A 20,023-nucleotide genomic window follows, 5' to 3' on the forward strand; every position below is an offset into this window, starting at 1 on the left:
CCTGTTCCATTATCAAATAGCTCAAAATAAGGATGCTCTTCCCAACATTTAGTTGAAATTCTGTTTCTCGTAATTTGAAGGCATTAGTTTGGGTCTGTGAAGAAATCCTGTTTATTTGAATTAAGTTTTAATAAGTATCATGTAATGTGTTATTACATTTTGTATTGTGACATACATTGGTAATGTATTGGATGTGTGTGTCTGGTCTGGAGAAAGTCAGTTTAACAGTAGCTTGGGGCCTTAACTGACAGCTGTGAGGAAGGGTTGCTGTTAGAATTCTCAGTGTGCAAAAGAATGAGAGTAGTAGTACCAAGTCATGTTTGTTTGTGTCACATTAGTAAGATACTGTGGACTCCAATGAAAAAGTGGGCGTGTTTTCTCTCTGTGTTTGTGTTCCAGTGTCTTTCTGGGTGGTGACATGTCAGGGTCAATGCATATGAGAGCATATTGAGGGGATTTCCCCCTGATGTATTTTATATCTCTACATCAATAGATATGTGTATGCCCATCACAGTCTGTACCAGCATCATTTTCTGTTAGTATAAGAGCCATTTCACATATTGCACTTTGCTGAATTAGACCACAGACCCCCAACCCTAACCTCTTCCCACATTATCCACATGCTCCTAACCCCAAGGTTCACAAATTGAGCATGAGCACCTGAAGGAAGCAAATGCATGGAGAACAATTGTGGGGAACCTGAAACCTTTTAAATGCTGTCAAACTCCTATGCCCAGTGGCTCCAGCAAACATGACCAATGATCAGGATTGATGAGTTGTAGTCCAACATCTGGAGGCTTGCCGGTTCTTCACTCCTGACATAGAGCTTCTACACATGTAGAAGCATGTAAGCTTCTACACAGTCTGGAACTCTAATGCCACATGGTTCCAGAGTGCATGGAAGCCAAGCAACCAGAATTCTACATGTGTCAGATTCCCTGCTCAGATACTCTCCATATGTCAATGTTGGGGGTTGGGTTGCACATCATTAAGGGTGGAGGAACCAGCAGTGTGTCGATCGCTGTTTATGGGGATAACATGTGAAACAGTTTCCTCCAGCATTCCGTTTCCAACAGCAACCTGCCAGATGCCTAGAAGCTCACAAGAGGTACATGAAGATGACATGCAATTCCTGCTGTTTGCTCCCAACATCTGGTACTCTGGTACATCATTGCCTCTGAGCACCAAATGTCCATGTCCACACCTGCCTTTCCATGCAGGACTCCACAAGCAGGTTATCCCATGAGGTGATTGTATTGGTGTTTGTGTTTTGCTGGGCATACAGATGTGTGTGAATCACACACGCGTACAACCAGCACATGGGACAAGGAACACGTGGGATGGCTCAGTTGGTAGGGCATGAGGCAGTTGATCTCAGGGTCGTGGGTTCGAGCTCCACGTTGGACAAAAGATTCCTGCATTGCAGGGGGTTGGACTAGATTACGCTCGTGCTCCCTTCCAACCCTACAGTTCTATGATTCATGGTCCCACCTCTCCCCCCCCCCCCAACCGCAACGATTGTTAGAGCGTTCCGTGCTCCCAAAGCATGCATTGTGACGCAGCGCTGATTCTGTCGGCTTGTGCTCTGTTTGTGCCACAATCCTTGGTTGAGTCAATCTAGTTGCAAAGCCATTCTCTGGTTTGGGATGTGTCAACATCACCAGTTCTCGGGGCGGGGAGCACGAGAGAGAGCGGAAAATTGAGGAGGGGGCGACCGCGTGCCGGCCTGTTCTGTTGGGTGTTTGGGGTCGGCACGTGGGCGTGTTTCCTGTCAGCCAGCGCCTGTGGCGGCTGGGCTCCGGCTCGCTCGCTGCCCGTCCAGGTACCGCTCAGCTGGCTCCTGCAGCTCGCCGACCCAGTCGCCATGGGAACTCGGCGGGCGGAGGGGGAGGGGGCGCGCTCTGCCTTCTGCTGCCGGGCCTGCCCCAGCGCCGCGCGCGCTTCTTCCTGCTCGCCTGGCTTCGGCTCTCCTCCCCCTCCCCCCTCTCGCCTCCGCCAATCCGGAGAGGAGCCTCGGAGCCCAGCTATGTGTGTCCTGGAGGTATTTCAGGGTTACTATAGGAACGGGAAGGGAGAGGGAGAGAACGAAGGCGAGGGGGAGAAAGCTGCCCCCCCCGCCAGCGCGTGTACACACACACACACACACACACACCGCCCCTAACCCCCACCCCACCCCGATCATTCCCATCCCGCCCCTTCTCCCAATGCCCCGAGTCAGGTGCCAGGCCATGGCTGCGAAGTCAGGGGGGGGGGAAGCAGGCAGCCGGGCCAGCGCCTGTCCTCCGCCATCCTCCTCGCGCCGTCCCAGCCCCAGAGCCTCGCTGCTGCTGCCGCCTTCGCCTGCCCTGCACGCGGCTGGGGACTCTTCCTCGCAGACCCACTGCCGCGCCACACGCACGCGCGGCGGGATAGGAGGCGGCGGCGGGAGGGGGTGAGGAGCGTCCGTTCTCGGCCCTTCCTCCCTCCCTCCCTCCCTCTCCGCCCAGGGTGCTTCTGTTCATCGCGCCGGGAAAGATGCTACAGTTGGGCGAGAGGAGCCTGGCAACGCCACGGACCCTGCGGATGCCAGAGCTGCAGCCTGGCTTTGAGGAGAAAGGGAGCGTCGGGCAGGAAGAAGGGGCAGTCGCATCGAATGAAGGGCATCGAGGTGTGCGAAGGGGACAAAGGCACACAGTGGTGTCACCCGGTGGCATGGGCAGCTTCCACCACCCCCCACCCCCGCCCTGCGGTATGCCAACTCCCTGCAGCCCGATCCTGTGCAGAGTGTCTTTCTTTCTCCTGTAGTAACTCCGTCCAACGGGACTTACTCCCGAGTCAGTGTGCGGCACGGGATCGCAAGCCGGCCCTAATTCCTCGTGGCCAGGTTTGTGTCAATTTGTGCCCCCAAGCGCCACTAAGGCTGCTTTCGTTCTCGTTCACTCCGCTGCACACTTCATATAGGAGAGTATTCCACATCTTATTTTTGCCATCGTTCTTTCTTGTGTTTTGCCAAGGCCCCTGGGAGGCTTGCAGTGGGTCAGGCTGGCCTAGGGAAACTACTAGAGCAGCCAAGCACAGCATATGGCCCCCTTCTAAGCTGCCAGCAATAAGCCCTTTGATTCATCCTGTTGTGCATCTCCCCCAAGGTGTATGATAAGCTCAGGGTGTGTGAGATATTTTCCTACATTTTTATTTTAATGTTTTAGGCAAAACAGGTGAGATGTGGGAGACAGGTATTTTTTTTGCAAGAGAAAATATAGAGAAATTGGAGTTCCAACAAATTATCTAAACTATAGTATTGAAAGCCCTTTGGGGTTTTTTCGTATTTGTTGTTGTTGTTACAGTATATGGCTTATTGACTGAGGGTGGAGAGAGAATTGTCTGCCACTTGCTAAACCAATAGTAGGCAGGCAGGCAGATTTCTCAAAACACACACACCAAAAAACCTGAAGTTAAATGTGAAGTGTGTGTGAGTTTGCACACACATGCACATACCACATATTTTAGCCAGCACAGAGGTTTTGTGGTGTTTTTGACTATAACATTCAGTTCTTATATAAGACTAGCACCACAGTATAAAAGGCTGCAGTAAACATATTAGACAAACATAAAAGTCTGGTTTCCAAAGCAGCACTAAAGTCCAAGTATCTATTACTTTATTTCCTCCACCCTTAATTTGCAGAATTTTGGATGCCCTTCAGAATTTTTATTTGAATCTTGTTTCTGTTAGAATGTATGCAGATTGTGTATTTATTGAAGGGGGAAAGCATAGTGTCAAGTGCTAATTAAAATCGGGGTTATAGAACTTTTGTTACTGAGCTAAATGTGCCCCTCTTTCCATTTCCACTTGGCCTGTGGCAACTCCTTCACAGCCTTAATTAATATGCCCCCGCTCGGTTTTTGGTCTGGTCCCACTCCCATTTCTGTGGGAATATAACTGGAAGACCTGGGCAAGATACAAGACAAGAAGTCTTTAGTTTCTAGGGGAGAAATAACAAAAAAATGGGAAATCTGTTCTTTCCTTCAGTCTCTGCAGCGAATATATTATTGGAGTTGTTCCACACAGTCCCTAATCAAGCTGGTGCAGATGAAGGAGAAGGGAAGAACTACTTATGTGTGCCTGTGTGAACAATTCCAGAAGGATAATTTGAGAAAAGTCATTTGTGTCATTCCTTGTGCTGTTGCCTGGTAGTCCAAAGAGTAGATCTGAGATGTCAGCACTATCATTGCAAGGGGCACAGTCTAAACTGCGGATTGTTGCCCAATATGACACTAATCTCTATGTGTTGGTTGGGGGTGGGCAGATAAGACTTCTCACATTTCCCAGGCATACAATCTGCAGTGCAGGGAGCTGCCATCTTGATGCCACATCCAATACTGTTTTCAACTAACTGCAGTTTGTTGCTTCATCCAGATTCAGACAAACTATGGTTAGTTATAATTAGGGCTTGTCGAAACAAACATACATCAAACAGTGGCTGATGATGAAAACTACCCACACTTCCTGGTTCAGACAAAATGACAAACTGGTTGGTTGAAAACGGAGGTGGCTGCTTCTGATTTCCTTCTCACTGTCCCAGCAGCACCAGCACAGAGCACCAGAGGAGGAGAGGGGATCAAGTCTATGCATATTAACTTTGATTTACCGTAATATAGGGGGCAGGGAGCCTGTGGCCCTCCAGATGCTATTGGACTCCAACTCCAATCATCCCTATTGCCCATGCTGACTGAGGCTCATGGAAGTTGGAGTCCAACAATGTTCGGAGGGCCGCAGGTTCCTGAACCCTAGATTACCATTACATCCAGACCAGACTATTAATTAATTAATTGATTGATTGATTGATTGATTGATTTTATATTCTGCCCTTCATCTGAAGAACTCAGGGCAGTTCAGAAGATTAAAAAAAAAACAGGATAGAAGCACAAAATAAATAAAGAATAACCCCACCTCCCACAAACACATTTAAAAGGCCTGGTTGAAGAGAAACATTTCTGCGTGGTTTCTAAAGCCCCCCTTGGGAGAGCATTTCACAAACAGGGAGCCACTGCAGAAAAGGCCTGTTCTTGTGTGGCCACCCTCCAGACCTGTCATGGAGGAAGAAGGGCCTCATATGATGATCACGAAGTCCTGCTTGGTTTATATGGCGAGAGACAGTTCTTGAGGTATTGTGGTCCTGAGCACTATGCTAGCTTTGCCTGAACCCTAAGTTTGATGAACAAGCATTTGATCTTGCCTCCATCCATGTAAATGCCTACACTGGTGGGTTATGTTTGGGATTAAATATTTTGCTTCATTCAAGATTCCGCTTTGGGATCAGCATGTCTATGATTTTACCAGAATAGTTATTTCTTTATTCAGTATTTGGTGTTTCGAATTTCAGTGGCGCACTGTGTGAGGCCAAAGTTTGGTGCCCTCTCGCCTCTCACCTTCTGTTTGGCTCAATTCACCATGTCATAATTATGATGGCCTGTGGCACCCACTACGCTCAGCACCCAGTGTGGCAGAACCCTAAATCCGCCTCTGGTATACACAGCATATCTCTTGCTTTGCTTTCATCAGTTGGCAAAGAGGTTTGCAGGTTTTTGAAGCACTATAAAAAACATGAATACCCAGCTTGATCAGAATAAAATAAATTGTCTACATACTATGAACAATCATGGCTCTGTCCTACCACTTTCAGCTCCCTCTCTTCTCATCCTCACTATTCTCTGGCCCCAGCCTTCAATAATAACCCAGAAATAAAATAATTTGATTACTCTGTTACAGTTTTCTTAAGTCATCTAAAGTTTTGCTAAGAGAAAGATGAAATACTGCTACAGATTGCTGTGGGCGGACTGGACCTTATGGGATCATATGATAAGTGGTGCTTTTATTTTACTGTATTCCAGATTTAGAATTTTTTTAAAAAAAATTCCCTCATAGAAAGTTTAGATTACATCTCGTTAGTTGCAACTTAATATGTCCCCCCAGGCAATGATCTAACAATTAGCATTCAGCTAGCACTATTGAAAGGCTGGTCTTACTGCCTGTTGATTTGTATCCTGGCATTTGCTTTGTATTAAGGAACAACTATTATATACTGCGTGTGCACATGTATGATAATATATGTAACACCCTTTGTCTTAGAGTAGGCTCATTGAAATCATTAGGACTGACTTCTGAGTTGGCATGGTTTGGACTACATTGTCTGAAGCTAAAGGCAGAAGAGATGTGAACCTATAGACATTTGCAGATAAGGCTTTTGTTTGTAACATCTATTGGGTCCATTCACTATTCATTCTCTCACTCACAAACCATTTCACACTATTCACACACTCCATTCATGTCCCACTCTGTCTAATCTATAGCATCCACACATTCGGTTGAGTATCATTGTGTTGGGGCTGTCTTCTCTGCACCCCTTTTCATCAACAGCTCCATCTGCTTCTAAACTTAGTGAGAAGTTGTAATGTTCACAAGCATTTCATATAGCATTTAAATAGCTGAACTAATTTCTAGGAAGATCTTGTTTCAGTATGCTGAAGTTAGAACTCTTAACAGCCAGGAGCTGTGCTGGGTTCAGTGTCTTTGAGCTATGACCCCAGGCTCTTCTTTGGTCATGTTTTCGTGATTCACAGTCAACTTCTATGATTTAGATTTAATATGCCTCTCTAAATGTGAAGCAAATTACGCAAAATTTTGTTTTGATGTCCCAAATAGATATTCTTATTCTGTAATGGCAGACACATTTTATTACTAACTTCCAAACATTAAGCACCTAAATCCACAGTAATAACAATTAAATGCAGTGATAGATAGATGGCGGGAGGCCCATTTGTGTTTATATGGATTTTTTTCCCTTGACTTTTTAAACATCAGTACATTCTCAGTAATCACTGCAATCCTCCTGTACAGTAGGTCTCATAATCTAGGCGTGAGGATGAAGGACTACTATTTTCCAACCAGTCAAATTCAGTTGAGTTAAAGTGAATCAAGGGTATGCAGTTCTCAGCTCATTCTCTTAACTGCTGTGCTACTGCATGGGTGTATTGAGAACGAAGAAGGACTTTATTCAACTTGTAAAAGCTCTTTCTGAAATTTCAATATTTATTTCTGTCTCCACTAGCTTACAGGGCTTGTCCTGTTATTTGGCAGAGTGAGGGAGCAGCCTCAGGTGGGGTGTGCTAGGAGGCAGTGGTGCCCCTCAGCTCTTCCTCCTGAGCTCCCTGACCATACTCTCCTGTTGGGAGAAGAGAGCTGTGTGTCATGCCTCTTGCCCTCCACCTTTATAATTACCCTGCTGATCTCTCTCAGGGGCACTGCAGTGCTCCATTACTAATATTGAAGTAAGATTTACTGCTATATGTGGCACAGATGCATGTGTGTGCCATTTTGTCCTTTGCCTCAGGTAGCATAATATCTTGGGCCAGCCTTGATAGCTTGCTTTTAATCTTATTTATTTATTTATTTAGTCAGTCAGTCAGTCAGTCAGCTTATTTTGTCACAGGTACCCCAAAGCAACTTACAACCAGACAGTAAACCCCACATAGATAGCTGTACATTAAAACCAAGAGGAAAAAGAAATACCATACATATAAAATAATCCACTCACTTCTAAAAGACCACAGGTTATGGAGGAAAGTTTTTGCCTGGCACCTAAAGATATATGTGGCGCCAACCTTCACAGCACTGCATTAGCACACAGAGTGGGAGCCCATTGAAAACTTGAATACTTTAGCCATATTCTGGCATTCATCACTCCAGTGTTGAACAGCATGTGAACAAGGAATAAGTCTGCATCAAGTAGCCCTTTCTGTGGTGTGGCATGCATCTAGGTTGCAGGTTCCTCTCACCATAGACATTTATACCAGAGGTGGGGAACCTCCAGCCTCTGGGCCAAATTGGACCTGATACAGACACCAGTTTGACTATGAGGCCATTTCCTCCAAACCACAGCCATCTCCCTCGTGTCTGACATCATTTGTGATATCAAGTGTGAGGCAGGTAGACACATCTTCCATGGAAAAACTGGGAACCTTGAAGTGTGTTCTAATTGTTTCTTGGCAAGCAAGCCTTGCTGTCAGCACTGATCAATGGTGACACCAACCGTAGTTGAGATTTGCTATGCTATGGAGTTCCTGGCTGGGAACACAAGTGCCAACTCCCTGGGACCCTGGGTGCCGTAGCACCTACAAAATTCCCCATGAAGGGGCCAGGCACCCACAATTTTTGGTACCAGGGCCATGTATGCTGCATGTCTCCCACATCCTGGGCACCCACAGTCGTGGGGCCAAGGTGGCACTTCTGCTGTAGTGCAGCCAGTCCCTGTGCAAAATGGCCTTGCAGCAAGTATGGATTTTATTCATGAGCCACCTTGACTTTGTTTTCAAACCCTGTAAAGCCAATGCCAGTCAGCATGGGCAATACTGGCTAGATGTTCCTTTGTTCTACCTTGGTATAAGGCAGCTTCCTACATTCCTAACAGTGGGGAGGGAAATTGGCAATCTGCAGCAAGCAGGTGAAGCAGTGGTGGAGGCAGATGGAATCCTTTCCCGGGTAGTGTTGCTGCTCCAGTTGAGCCCAGCAAACACCAGTTGTAGAAAAGGAGCCCTTCAACAGTGCTCAAGGGCTGTAGTGTGGAATCGACCCTTAAAAGAGAGCTACAAAAGTCATTCAAAATCCCAGGAACCAGCATAATATTTTGGAAACTCAGCCTCAAGTTTTAAGAAAGAGTCCTGCAAAAACCAAGTAAGTATTACAACATTCTTGTACTATCATCAATTTCCTAGGTACCAAAGCAGCTGGATTTCCTACCTCACCTCCACCTACAGGAGAAGTGGCTACATTGCTACCTTCTAACTTGATGGATGGTCAAAAATTGAGTGTGGCCACCTCACAGTTGGCATGCCATACATTACCCCCCCCACACACACATTTTGCATATACATCACATAAACAGAAGAGCAAGCGCGCATAGAATCATAGAACTGTAGAGTTGGAAGGGACCACAAAGTTTATCTAGTCTAACCCCCTGCAATGCAGGAATCTCTTGCCCAACAAGGGGTTCAAACCCACGACCCTGAGATTAAGAGTCTCATGCTCTACCAACTGAGCTATCCCAGCAGGATAATCACATGCACATTGCGTACATACTAGGGAACACACATACTAGGGAGGGAGAGATCTGTATCCCAATCTCTCTCAAGCCCTTCAGAAAGTGCTTGCTGAATGCTGCAGAGGTGCTCCACAATGAGGAAGCAGCAGAGAATCAGATGGTGAGGGTCGGGTGGGGGCCTGTCATTGCTACCACCACCAAATTGTGAAGTGGGGAGTGAAAAAAGCCTTTGGGGGCTGGATATGTCCTGGGGGCCATAGGTTAGTCATTTGTGGCCTAGAGTATCACTAAACTTCTGTAAACACTCTTCGATGGTGATCTAGAACAAGTGATTTGTGGATAATAGTTTGTGGGTGTTCTGTATAATACACTAAATATTGGCTTTCTTTGGTGGCAGTATGTAGAAAAACACGGGTGGAGAGAGAATAAATATTTGGGTCAGTAAGTCAATGAACAGAATTAACAGGTGATCACAGAGAACAGGACCCATAAGAACTCAGTTTGCACAGTTGATTAATTTGGGACCATAATATAAACACAAAAGCACAACTTTTTGCACTGACAGAACACTAGTTCACAGTTTGTGTAGAATAGATAAAATTCCACACTCACTTCCTCTGCCTTGAGCAATAGGAATACTGCTTTTGATAAAGTTCCTTCCATTTGGAAGAGTAACCACTGTAGATGTGTGGTGTTCTTGCACAAATCTGCTTATTTTAACAAGTTTTACAAGTAACTAGGTATGGGGAAAATAATACAAGGAGAAGGAAAAAAGATAAACCAAAGCACAGAGATGAATAATTTCACTTGCTTCTTCTGGTGGTGATGTCATCAGCGGTACAGGACCCCTGTCTCTTGGCTGTTTTCCTTCTGCTTAACTTTTTCACTGATCACCAACTTGTTACTCACTCGCTCAAGCCATATTTTCTGCTTAGGCCTGCGCCCCTGTGGTGAATGATCCTAGGAATGCCACTGCCTTATTTTTTGGTGAGAAAGTGAAAGGGAATCCTGGAATAGTAAGGACTGTCTCTGTCTACAAGGGAGATAACAGAAACTGGTGGTTTATGGTGCTTTTGGTGTGGCGCACGTCCCTACACACAGCTGAGCTGAAGTGAAAGGAAGCTCTCTTCCAAAGTGATTACAATTGCATGGGCCATAATGTTGGTGGCATGCCTGCTAGCCTTATCCCTGTAGCATTAGTGGCCTGGTCGCATTGCTTGTCCACACACTAAAGCTGAAAGTCTGAAGTAGGGAGCCTAATGTTTATGTGTAGCCTCCCCATGTGATTTAGAAGCCCATGCAATCAAGGTTCTAAAAAAATCAGGGAATCTACATGCATATAGCTGACGATTTTAGTCCCAACACATGGACAGTAGGAGGGTCAGGCCATTGAGGATGTGCTGAGGGGGGCAAGCCAAGTGAGTGTGATCCTGTTTCCCCCTTGACTGTAATCATGTAAGGGCTTGAACATCTGAAGAGGGTTCCACAGGGTGTGCATTCAGATATCTATCATCTTCCTTGCCTCCCTCCATGGCAACAGCAATTCTTCTCTCATGTGAATGGAGGCAGAAGGAATGAGCTGAGCCACAAGGATCAGCTCTGCCTCCTGCAAGGGAAGTATAGCTCGACCTTTTCCACCCCTCAGTTCCCAACATTTCATCACACTTCTAACCAAAGACAGGAGCAGCTTGATTCTCAAAGTCTAGGATTACTGGAATCACTGGAGGCAGGGGTTTGTGATTGATGGGAAATTCCAAATGGGCACTGAGAGCAGATTAACTGAGAGAACCACCAGCAGTATAACCACGGCCCTGCCTCTATTACTTCCCCTCCCTTTGCTGGTCACCTACACTGGAGACCCAGAGCCACTGAGTGTCTGAAGTGTAGTCACACTGTTATACAGAAGTCCAGAAGCTTTGCTTTGATGGTGATTTGCACTAGTAAAGTGCTTCTTATTAAAAACATAAGAAGAGTCTGGCTGCTGGGCCAGGCTGAAGGCCCATCTAGTCCATCCTATTCTCGCAGTGGCCAACTAGATGCTTATGGGAAGCCTGGATCCAAGTGCAGCTAGTATTCAGTGACATATGAGGTGGTACTCAACTAAGTTTTGCTCAGAGTAAAGGTAAAGGTAAAGAAACCCCTGACCATTAGGTCCAGTTGTGACTGACTCTGGGGTTGCGGCGCTCATCTCGCTTTATTGGCCAAGGGAGCCGGCGTACAGCTTCCAGGTCATGTGGCCAGCATGACTAAGTTACTTCTGGAGAACCAGAGCAGCGCTCGGAAACAACGTTTACCTTCCCGCCGGAGCGGTACCTATTTATCTACTTGCACTTGACATGCTTTCGAACTGCTAGGTGGGCAGGAGCAGGGACCGAGCAACGGGAGCTCACCCCGTCGCAGGGATTCGAACCGCCGACCTTCTGATCAGCAAGCCCTAGGCTCCCATTTAAATCAAGAGGGCTAATTTAGTCATGTTCATTAATTTCAATGGGCCTGCTTTGAGTAAAACTTAGCTGAATAAATACCAACCCCAATGTGTGTGGTGTGTGTGTGTGTGTGTGTGTGTGTGTGTGTGTGTGTGTGTAAATAAATACACATGTAAATAAAAACACATGTAAAAATGCATGTAGATAAAAACAAAAAAAAATGCACACGCATGCACACTTCTGTTCTGCATGCCAGTCATTTAATAGCTAAATGCAACATAAACATTCTTCATTAGGTAAATGTATTGTGTTTTCTGTCCAGAACCCCCTTAAGTTCTAAGTTCAGTGGCAAATATTGACTGTATTTCCACATCCTCATATTGGTTTGTACTTTGACCATTCCTACCCACTTTCACTTTCACTGCTAATTTTGAACCTTTGAAGAGGGATTTAGTATATACATGTATTTACAAAAGTCTATCCTTGTTTTCTAACATTCTTTGGAAAGCTACATCCTAAAATATTGCAATTACCATATTTTTTTTAAGTACTGCCATAGATAGTTTTGTGGCTATAATTTAGCCATGTAATGAAGGATTTTTCTTATTTGTGAAAATCTACATTAAAAATTACCAGTTAATAAGCCATGACAATCTTTAGAAGAGTTTTACATAACTGAACAAGTTTGACATAAAGATAAGGTATAAAGCATAGCCAAAGTGAAAATATTATTCCATGGAATTTTAAGATAAAAGTATAACTTTTATATAGAGAGGGTGCAGAACACAGAGTAGCTATATCCTAATGCTTTAACTTTTTTAGTTAACAAGTGGCACATAGACACATTTTACTCCTATCATGAGGATTGATTATTCTAACACACATTAGAGACTAAGAACTCAGAAACAGAGAGTGGTAATTATTAAGAAGTTGCCTTGTACACTGATAGCAGCTTTCTAGAGATTCAGACTGGAGTCTTTCCCATCCCTGACAGGATATGCCAGAAATTGACCTGGAACTCTGCCTCTATTCTACTACTGATCTATTGCTGAAAAATAATAGGAACCCCAAGATGCATATTTACAAACCTTCAATAATATTCCCACAATTGTATTGTTGTGCTGACACTTGTGGCATGTTAAAGTCCTGCATGTTAATAGTTTTCTTTATAAGTATTTCACAAACTTCTTTGCTCTTTACAGTTATCACTGCAAGTTAAAGTGGAGAGTTTATAATGAAGATACATTTTTTTTAAAAGGAGCATGGCTAGCAGTCCAATTCTATGCATTTGTGCAGATGGTGTGTCTGCAATAGCATCATAATATCACCACAACTCTTGTGTAGTTGTACTGGCATAATTTTTGACACCCCACATCTTAAGCAGTTACAAACTGGACTACTGAATCATATGCAACTTAATTTCCTTTTAAAGTGCAATTTTAACTCCAACAACTTTTATGCTAGGGTAACCAAAATATTGGTCTGCGGAATCCATTAATTAGACCTTCACCAGCACACACTTCTGAACTAGTGGCATAACATCCACATAGTTACTTACACAAAAGATAGCAGGATACAAATATTTCTCTCAAATAGGGATCAAGAGGACTGTCTGCTTTCATATAGTATTTCACCTGGCCCTCATTGCTTATCCTGAACTGCTGATTTGTGGCCCCACCCCTAACTAATTCACAAATGTTTGAACTCTAGCAGGCATGGCCAAACTCGGCCCTCCAGCTGTTTTGGGACTACAATCCCCATCATCCCTGACCACTGGTCCTGTTAGCTAAGGGTGATGGGAGTTGTAGTCCCAAAACAGCTGGAGGGCCAAGTTTGGCCATGCCTGCTCTAGACCATAGACCTGAATTCACATCCTTGGCACATCATTCTGTACACATGAGAACATTTGATTTCAAGCCGGATACTATAATTTGTACCATTACCACATAACATCACTGATGTTTTTCATTCTTTCCAATTTTATTTTCAAACATAAATACTAATTTAGTCAGAAATCTCATATAAGCGGTTCATAAAATTATCTGTAGAATTTCAGTCACCAGTCACACTAAGGATAGTGTTATGTGTTGCTAAGTGACTGTGAGTATCAAGTATAAAAACTTTAAACTAATTATTGTCAGCCATTTGGCATATTTCTCTGTCTTATGCTTTCAAGTAAAGCCTCTTGATTAGGCATCATTTCACTGTTCTCATAAACTGCAGTTTGGGCTTCATGAAAGAGAGCAGATGACAAAAGAACAACAGTGGGAAGAGTTAGCAGAGGTACAGTATATTATTCATTGAACTGCACATATAAATACTCCACTGTGTGTTGTCCCACTGTAGACCTAAAATGGCCGTATTGCCGGATGTTGTTGCCTGGTGACCAAGAGTGCATCTCCTACACCACAGAGGGATGTGAAAACAGGGAGACTGATTTGCTCCTTTTGCTCTCCAGAAGACTGAGACACTGAAATAAATTAAATCAGCATTCAACAAGCTAAATATTCCCTTTCTCTGCATGCTGTTTAAACTGAATGAGGCCCTGGGAGCCTGAGGTGTTCACCAACATGCAACAGCAAACTAGATATATGTTCAGGCCTTTGTATTTCATTCGCTGTCCATGCCATTTAATAAACAGATAAGGGCATTGCTACTGTATGCCTGCAAGTTATTCTTGCTTCAGTGAAGTCTGTGTTGCTTGTCTGGTCTGTTCCGGTGCAAACTCCCACCTGCTATCAGTCTCTCTTTCTTTCATTAAAATCAAGTAGTTAATTAGCCCCAGCCTGTCCTCTCCCCTTCTCTCTTTCCCTTTAATGCAGCAGTAATGATGTCTAATTACCAGCAGCAGTGGATTACAGAACCTTCAGGAGCAAATCTCTCTGCCTGACAGCAAAGCTGAGCAACAAACCTTAAAGCTTCAAGGAGAGAATAATTCTGGACAATGAAGGTGGTTTGCATATTAATTTTTCATCAAGCCAATTGCTTTGATGTTAAAAATGTTATTTTGTGCATCTGTTAATTCTGTACTGACCAGAATTATCAATAGTGTTTGATTTTTTTAAATGAAATACTGTACACTACAATGACTTTTCTGGTAGTGGGAAAAGTTTTTTGATTATATAGTATGGAAGTTACTGTCTCTGCGCACTGTAGCAGCAGATATATATGTGACAACATTGTCAAGTGTATGCAGCAATCAGACAGAAGAGTTAACAAGGAGTGATAGTATGTGATTAAACTCTTCTATGGCCACTGGATATATTGGGATGAATGAGATGCTACGAAACAGAGTGAAGCTTCTGTCCATGGTGCCAGTGAGTAAACTTGAATGACTTCACATAAATGTTAATAGCAAAGTGAAACTGAAAACACTTCCAAAGTCAACCATTGATATGTATCCAGCTCCAGCATGCCCAGTGCTTCAAAAGGAGTAAGATGCTATCCCACATCTTTTCAGGCTGCCTCCAAACCACCTTATTTCTTCCAATGGATGTTATTGAGTCTGGCATAATTTGAAATGAAACCATTCCACTTCACTTCCACTTTGAGCACTGAGTGCACATTAGAAAAAATCTTGTCCTTAAACAATTGATGCATCCTTGTGAATGGGGATATGAAGTTTGAGGTAATCATGATTCAATAACATCTGTGCATGCTGTTTGAAATTTCTGTTATGGAGAGGATTTAGGAAACTAAATATTTGCATGCACTCAAGATTGAATATTTTACCAATGCAAGGAATGCTATTAGATTTGAATCATAGAATTGTGGAGTTGGAAGGGACCCTGAGGGTCATCTAGCCCAACCCCCTGCAATGCAGGAATCTTGCCCACAGCTGCCTTGGGTGGGTTCAAACCACCAACCTTCTGGTTAACAGCCGGACACACTGTCCCATTGTGCTACTGATAGTACAGAGTAGTGTGTACTGGGCACAGTCCAGTGCACAGACATGCATGGGCATATACCAACCTGCATTGGATTTGGGCCATTTTATGTAATATAGAAATGTGATGGGCCTTTTTATAGTTTTGTTCCCCCATTACTGCACTGTTGTAGAGGTGATCATTTCCAACATTGTTGCTGCAAACCTACACACACCTGGGAGAAAGTTTCACTGAACTCTTGAGTAAAGGATTGAGTATAGGATTGTTCTGTGCTTTTCTGAGCTTTTCAAGCAGACAAATGCTTAGGTGAAACTATGTTTAGTAGGTAAGTATATCAAGATAAATTATGGGCATCAAATTGTGACAGAAGCATGAGCCAAAAGAGTGGGGATATGCAAAACCCTTTAGAAACAGCACAAATATGGACTTAGTTAATGCAGATGTATGTCATTTATACAATGCAATCCTATATATGCCTACTCAGAAGTAAACTCTGTTGAATTCAGTGGTACTTACTCCCAGATAAGTGTGCATAGGAATACAGCCATAAAGTCCCAGAATAATGCTTTATCTTTACAGGTAAACTATTTTTTCTAAGGCTATCCATGAATTCCATCTTCCTTCAAACATGAGTTTACCTGTAGCTTTCCAAGAAAGATGCTATGAGACATAAAGGATGCTTCCTGCAATGCTATTCCAGTTAATCAGCATTAACTGAATTAATCAGCATAGATACGAAAGTATATTAGTTGAGCTTTTCTTGAAATTTGGTTATACTTTATTTTTATGAGATTAGGTACTTGAACCATAGTAAATAGTCTGGATACAGGTTTATAGTGGATAAAATCCACTTTTGAAATAAATGGATTTATGCAGGAGTGCTCAGTGGAGTGTCCCAAAGGTACAAAACTTTTACAAAGTAATCCCAATAGGTAGCTGAAATCCTGAAACCATAAAATAATAAACACTGTATAAATTATTTCCCATTACTTTAAGACATTTAGTATTATTTCATACTTATTTCATTAACCATGGCCACTTGATTTGCTGCTGGTGATTAAAAAAAGCACATGGAATCCTAGCATTCTACAGCCACATCTTAAATACATTCTACAAAATCTTTCACAGTGTCAAAAAAGAAAAAGGAGAGGCAGGACACTTTTTCTTAGTCCAACAACAAAAATGTGTTTCATTAACTCCGAATGCCAAAGGTAAAGTTTTTGCTATTGCACACACTTCCACAAACCAGAGTAAAAGGCAAAGCTTGGAAATCAAGAAAAACTAAAGGAAGGAGAGGAGAATGCAAACCTACTTGTAACCAACAGTTCCCATCTTCTGAACCAGGAAATTCTGTTGCTCCTGCCGCCACCACTACCACCACAACCCAGCATAATAGCACTTCTGCTGTGAGATCTGCAGCTAGCTTTTCAGCCTCCAACCTCTGGAAGGCTCACAATACTTCTGGGCTGGCATCAAGTGAGACTTGAACAAGCGGGGAGGGCGGGGGGGGGGGGAGAGACCAACCAATTCCCCCATTCGGTCATGTGCAAAAGCCTACAGCTCTTTTGTTGATTCCCCCCTGCCCTCTGCTTTCTGCAGTGAGCCGAGCACATCTCCCCGATGCTCAGAGGGATATGGGCTAACAATGAAGGGGAAAAACACAAGCTGCTATCCCGGGGAAAGCCCCAAGCCAAGGGCCGCCCCGCTTTGTGCCAAGAAGGACCCGCGGTGCTTTCTCGCTCGGAACTCGTCTCAGATGGGGAGCGCGGAGGCGTAGGACACGCCGCCCCCCCCCAGCAGCCCCCACCCCCACGGCGCCCCCTCTCAGCCCCGGGAGGCGAAGGGAAGAGGCCGCCCCCAACAACGACAGAAAGGGGATCATGGCAAGGGAAAGGCAGGAGGGCGATCGCGCTCAGGGTGTGCTTGGTGCGTTGGCTGCGCAGGGAAAGAAGGGAAGGGAGGCGCACAAAGCCCAGAGCCTTGCAGAAGGTGCCAGGCAAAGGCAGCGCTGGCTGGAGATTGGGGGGAGGGGGGAGGAGGAGGGGGCGGAGGGAGGCGAGCAGCCGGAGCCCACGGGTGGCCGCGATGGGGCGGCAGCTGCTGCTGCTCGCCACTCTCCCTCCCCGGTGCGGCTCCCAAACAAGGCAGGCAATTTCTCGACTCACCGTGGTCTTGACCGGCACGTAGAGCACTTGCTTCCCTCCGCCGCCGCCGCCACCACCAGCGCCAGCCCCGCTGACCTCGTCCGGATGGCCGAGCTGAAAGCCTTTGGATTTGACCCAGAATTTGAATTTGGCGTTATCCGTGGAGCTGCTCTCGGAGCCGTTAAGCAGCTGGACAATCCGCTCGTATTTCTTGCGGGTCACCGTCTTGGTTTTGCCCGAGTCCCCGTAAGTCCGGAGGCACCAGTCCTGGAACTGGCGGTACATGTCCCGGTCGCCGCTCTCCATCGTCCCCGGGCGAGACACACACCCCCAAAGCGGACCGGGGCACCTGTTCACCCCGGGCTCATGGAGGAGGAAGATGCAACCAGGAGGAGGAGGTCCCGCGACAATCACACCCTAGAGAGGGCTGAGGGGTGGGGGTGGCTGGGGTGTGTGCGTGTGTGTCTGCTGGGGGGGGGGTCGCCTCCCCCCTTTCTTTGCTGGAGGAGCGATCGGGGTGGATGAGGGGCTGGGCGATCAATTCCAGAGTGGCTCAGCAGTCCTGATCATTTTTCAACTTGATCATCCCAACCGCCACCCCTCCTCCCCACATCCACCAGGCAACCAGGTCTTGCTTCCTCTTGCTTCCCCAGTACGTGATCCGTCCCTTTAATCTCGTGGCCGGCAGGACTATCCCAGCGTCTCCAGCAGCGCCTCTCCCCCCACCCCCGAGGGTTGCGCCTTTATGGCCCCGAAGACATGGACCCTAGCTCCGCGAAGAAAAAAGGAAAGGGAGAGCGAAAGGACAGATCATGGAGTCGGATTCTTCTCTCCCGGGCATCCGCTTCAGCCTGGATGGTGCAGGTTGGAGGGAGGGGGGGCAGAGAGAAAAGCCCACCCTCCACCCCAGCCAGCCAACCCTGGGCTGCCTTCCTGTGTCTGTCCGGGAGGACCCTGCTTCTCCCACAAGCAGCCTCTCCACGCAGGATGGAGGAAAACGCTGAAGGGCAAGCGGGTCTCTCTTCTTCTCTTCTCCTTTATTCCATCTTAGGGCTCCATGCTTTGGGTGGGAAGCTGTTGGTGGGATAGAAAGTTCTTTCCTGCCTAACAAATCCAGGGTGCATCACCGAGAGAAATCTTGACAGATCATCCTCGCAGGCTTTATTTAGCTATTTTTGGGGGGGTGGGGAAATCCCACTAAACCGAGTAAAAGAATAATGATGATAATAACCTCGACCCTTCGGAAGGTACAAAAATTAGGCTTGGGACCAAAGGAGGGCGAGCTGAGTTCTGGGAGGATGTTGGCCGGCGGATGGCGGCCGGCGGTGGGGCTGCGCATGTAAAAACGGTTTTTCGCCCATTTAGCGACTCGTCCAGCCGAAGGTATCTGGTGGTCTCCCCCGGCTGCGAGGCGTTCGAGGAAGTTTGGCGTCCGGATGCTTGATGGAGAACCAGCGCCGCCCGTTTCCTCGCCGCCGCCTGCTTCCCTCCCTGCTTGGAGCAGCCTCGATTATTGTCCCTGCCTTGGCCCCCGTTTCCGTTACCCCTTGAAACCCTCGCCGCCTGTGGGCCGCGCCGCCGAGCCCCCTCTCCTCCTCGGGAGCCCCGTTGCCAGCGCCTCGCGACGACGACCCTCCGAGCTGGCGAAAGCAGGCGGCAGCTGCTCCATCCGACACCTATTCGCCGCCCGGGAAAGGGAGTTCCCCTCCTCCGCCTCCGCCTCCTCCGCCTCTCCGCCGCGCGAGCCCAGACACACTCCCACTCTGTCTCTCTGCGCGCGTCTTCTCTCTCATGGCTCCCGGACCCGTCCAGTCCTGGCTCCTCTCTCTCTCTCTCTCTGGTCACCTCACACGCCAATCCCAGCTCCCTCTCTCAGACCCTCCTATGGCTCGTTGCCGTGGGGGCTGAGGGGAAGGCACCGAGCTGCTCTCCCTCCCCTCTCCACGGCTCTCCCTCCATCCGAAAGGCGCCGTGAGGTAAATGAATGGGCCGCCTGGCACCTTGCGCGCGCGCCGCGCCTCAGCCTTGTCCCAGGCAGGCACTTGCGAAATGGACAGTGCCCGCCTGCCTCTCCCGCCTCCTCCTCCTCCTCTTCCCCCTTCCTCCCCCCACCCCGCTCGCTCCCTCAGTCTCTCTCTCTCTCTCTCTCCCTCCCCCGCCTCCCTCTCTGCCAGCCGCTCTCTCTGCTCAGCGGCTCTACTAGAAGGTCTCGCGGCGCAGGAACCGGGACTGACAGCCGGCAGCGCGAGCCGAGCGCGAGCAAAAGCTCCTCGCCAAAGCCCTTCTCTCCCGCGTCGGCTCCCCGCCTCGCCTCCCCGCTCCTTGGCCGCCCTCCGCTGATTGGCCAGCGGGACAAAAGTTTCTGTGGAGACGGCAGAGCGGCGACGTGACGGACAGAATTGTCCCATTTAGGGATGCCGGGCTCGCGCATGCTGCGGGCGGGCGGCGGCAGGTTGGAGAGCGCCGCGCAGGCGGGCGGGGCTGGCCCGAGC

General features: G+C 46.8%; 1 protein-coding gene and 1 long non-coding RNA gene across 7 annotated transcripts in view; one reads left to right on the top strand and one right to left on the bottom strand.

Moving 5' to 3' along the window:
* NOL4 (nucleolar protein 4) overlaps nucleotides 1-19,619 on the bottom strand; it is a 110,895-nt gene extending 91,276 nt beyond the window's left edge. For 2 of the 3 annotated variants that reach the window (XM_081206815.1, XM_081206814.1), the window contains exon 1: nucleotides 17,553-19,619. In XM_081206815.1, coding sequence (XP_081062941.1) covers nucleotides 17,553-17,837 — 285 coding nt within the window. In that variant the 5' untranslated portion in view covers nucleotides 17,838-19,619. Of the gene's footprint in view, nucleotides 1-16,699; nucleotides 16,813-17,552 lie in introns of those variants that run through there. The other variant, XM_081206817.1, reaches the window with a different exon arrangement.
* Nucleotides 1,566-14,458, top strand: LOC308593516. Of its 4 annotated transcripts, none has more exons than XR_014010993.1 (3): nucleotides 1,566-2,041; nucleotides 2,785-2,863; nucleotides 14,323-14,458. It is a non-coding gene; the product is annotated as an uncharacterized lncRNA (long non-coding RNA). The 4 variants fall into 4 exon arrangements; XR_014010994.1 differs by having other exon boundaries at nucleotides 14,326-14,458; XR_014010995.1 differs by lacking the exon at nucleotides 14,323-14,458 and adding an exon at nucleotides 13,847-14,174.
* Nucleotides 19,620-20,023: the final 404 nt, after the last annotated feature.

This window comes from Podarcis bocagei (genome assembly GCF_964188305.1).
Source record: "Podarcis bocagei genome assembly, chromosome: 8".
Lineage (NCBI taxonomy): Eukaryota > Metazoa > Chordata > Lepidosauria > Squamata > Lacertidae > Podarcis > Podarcis bocagei.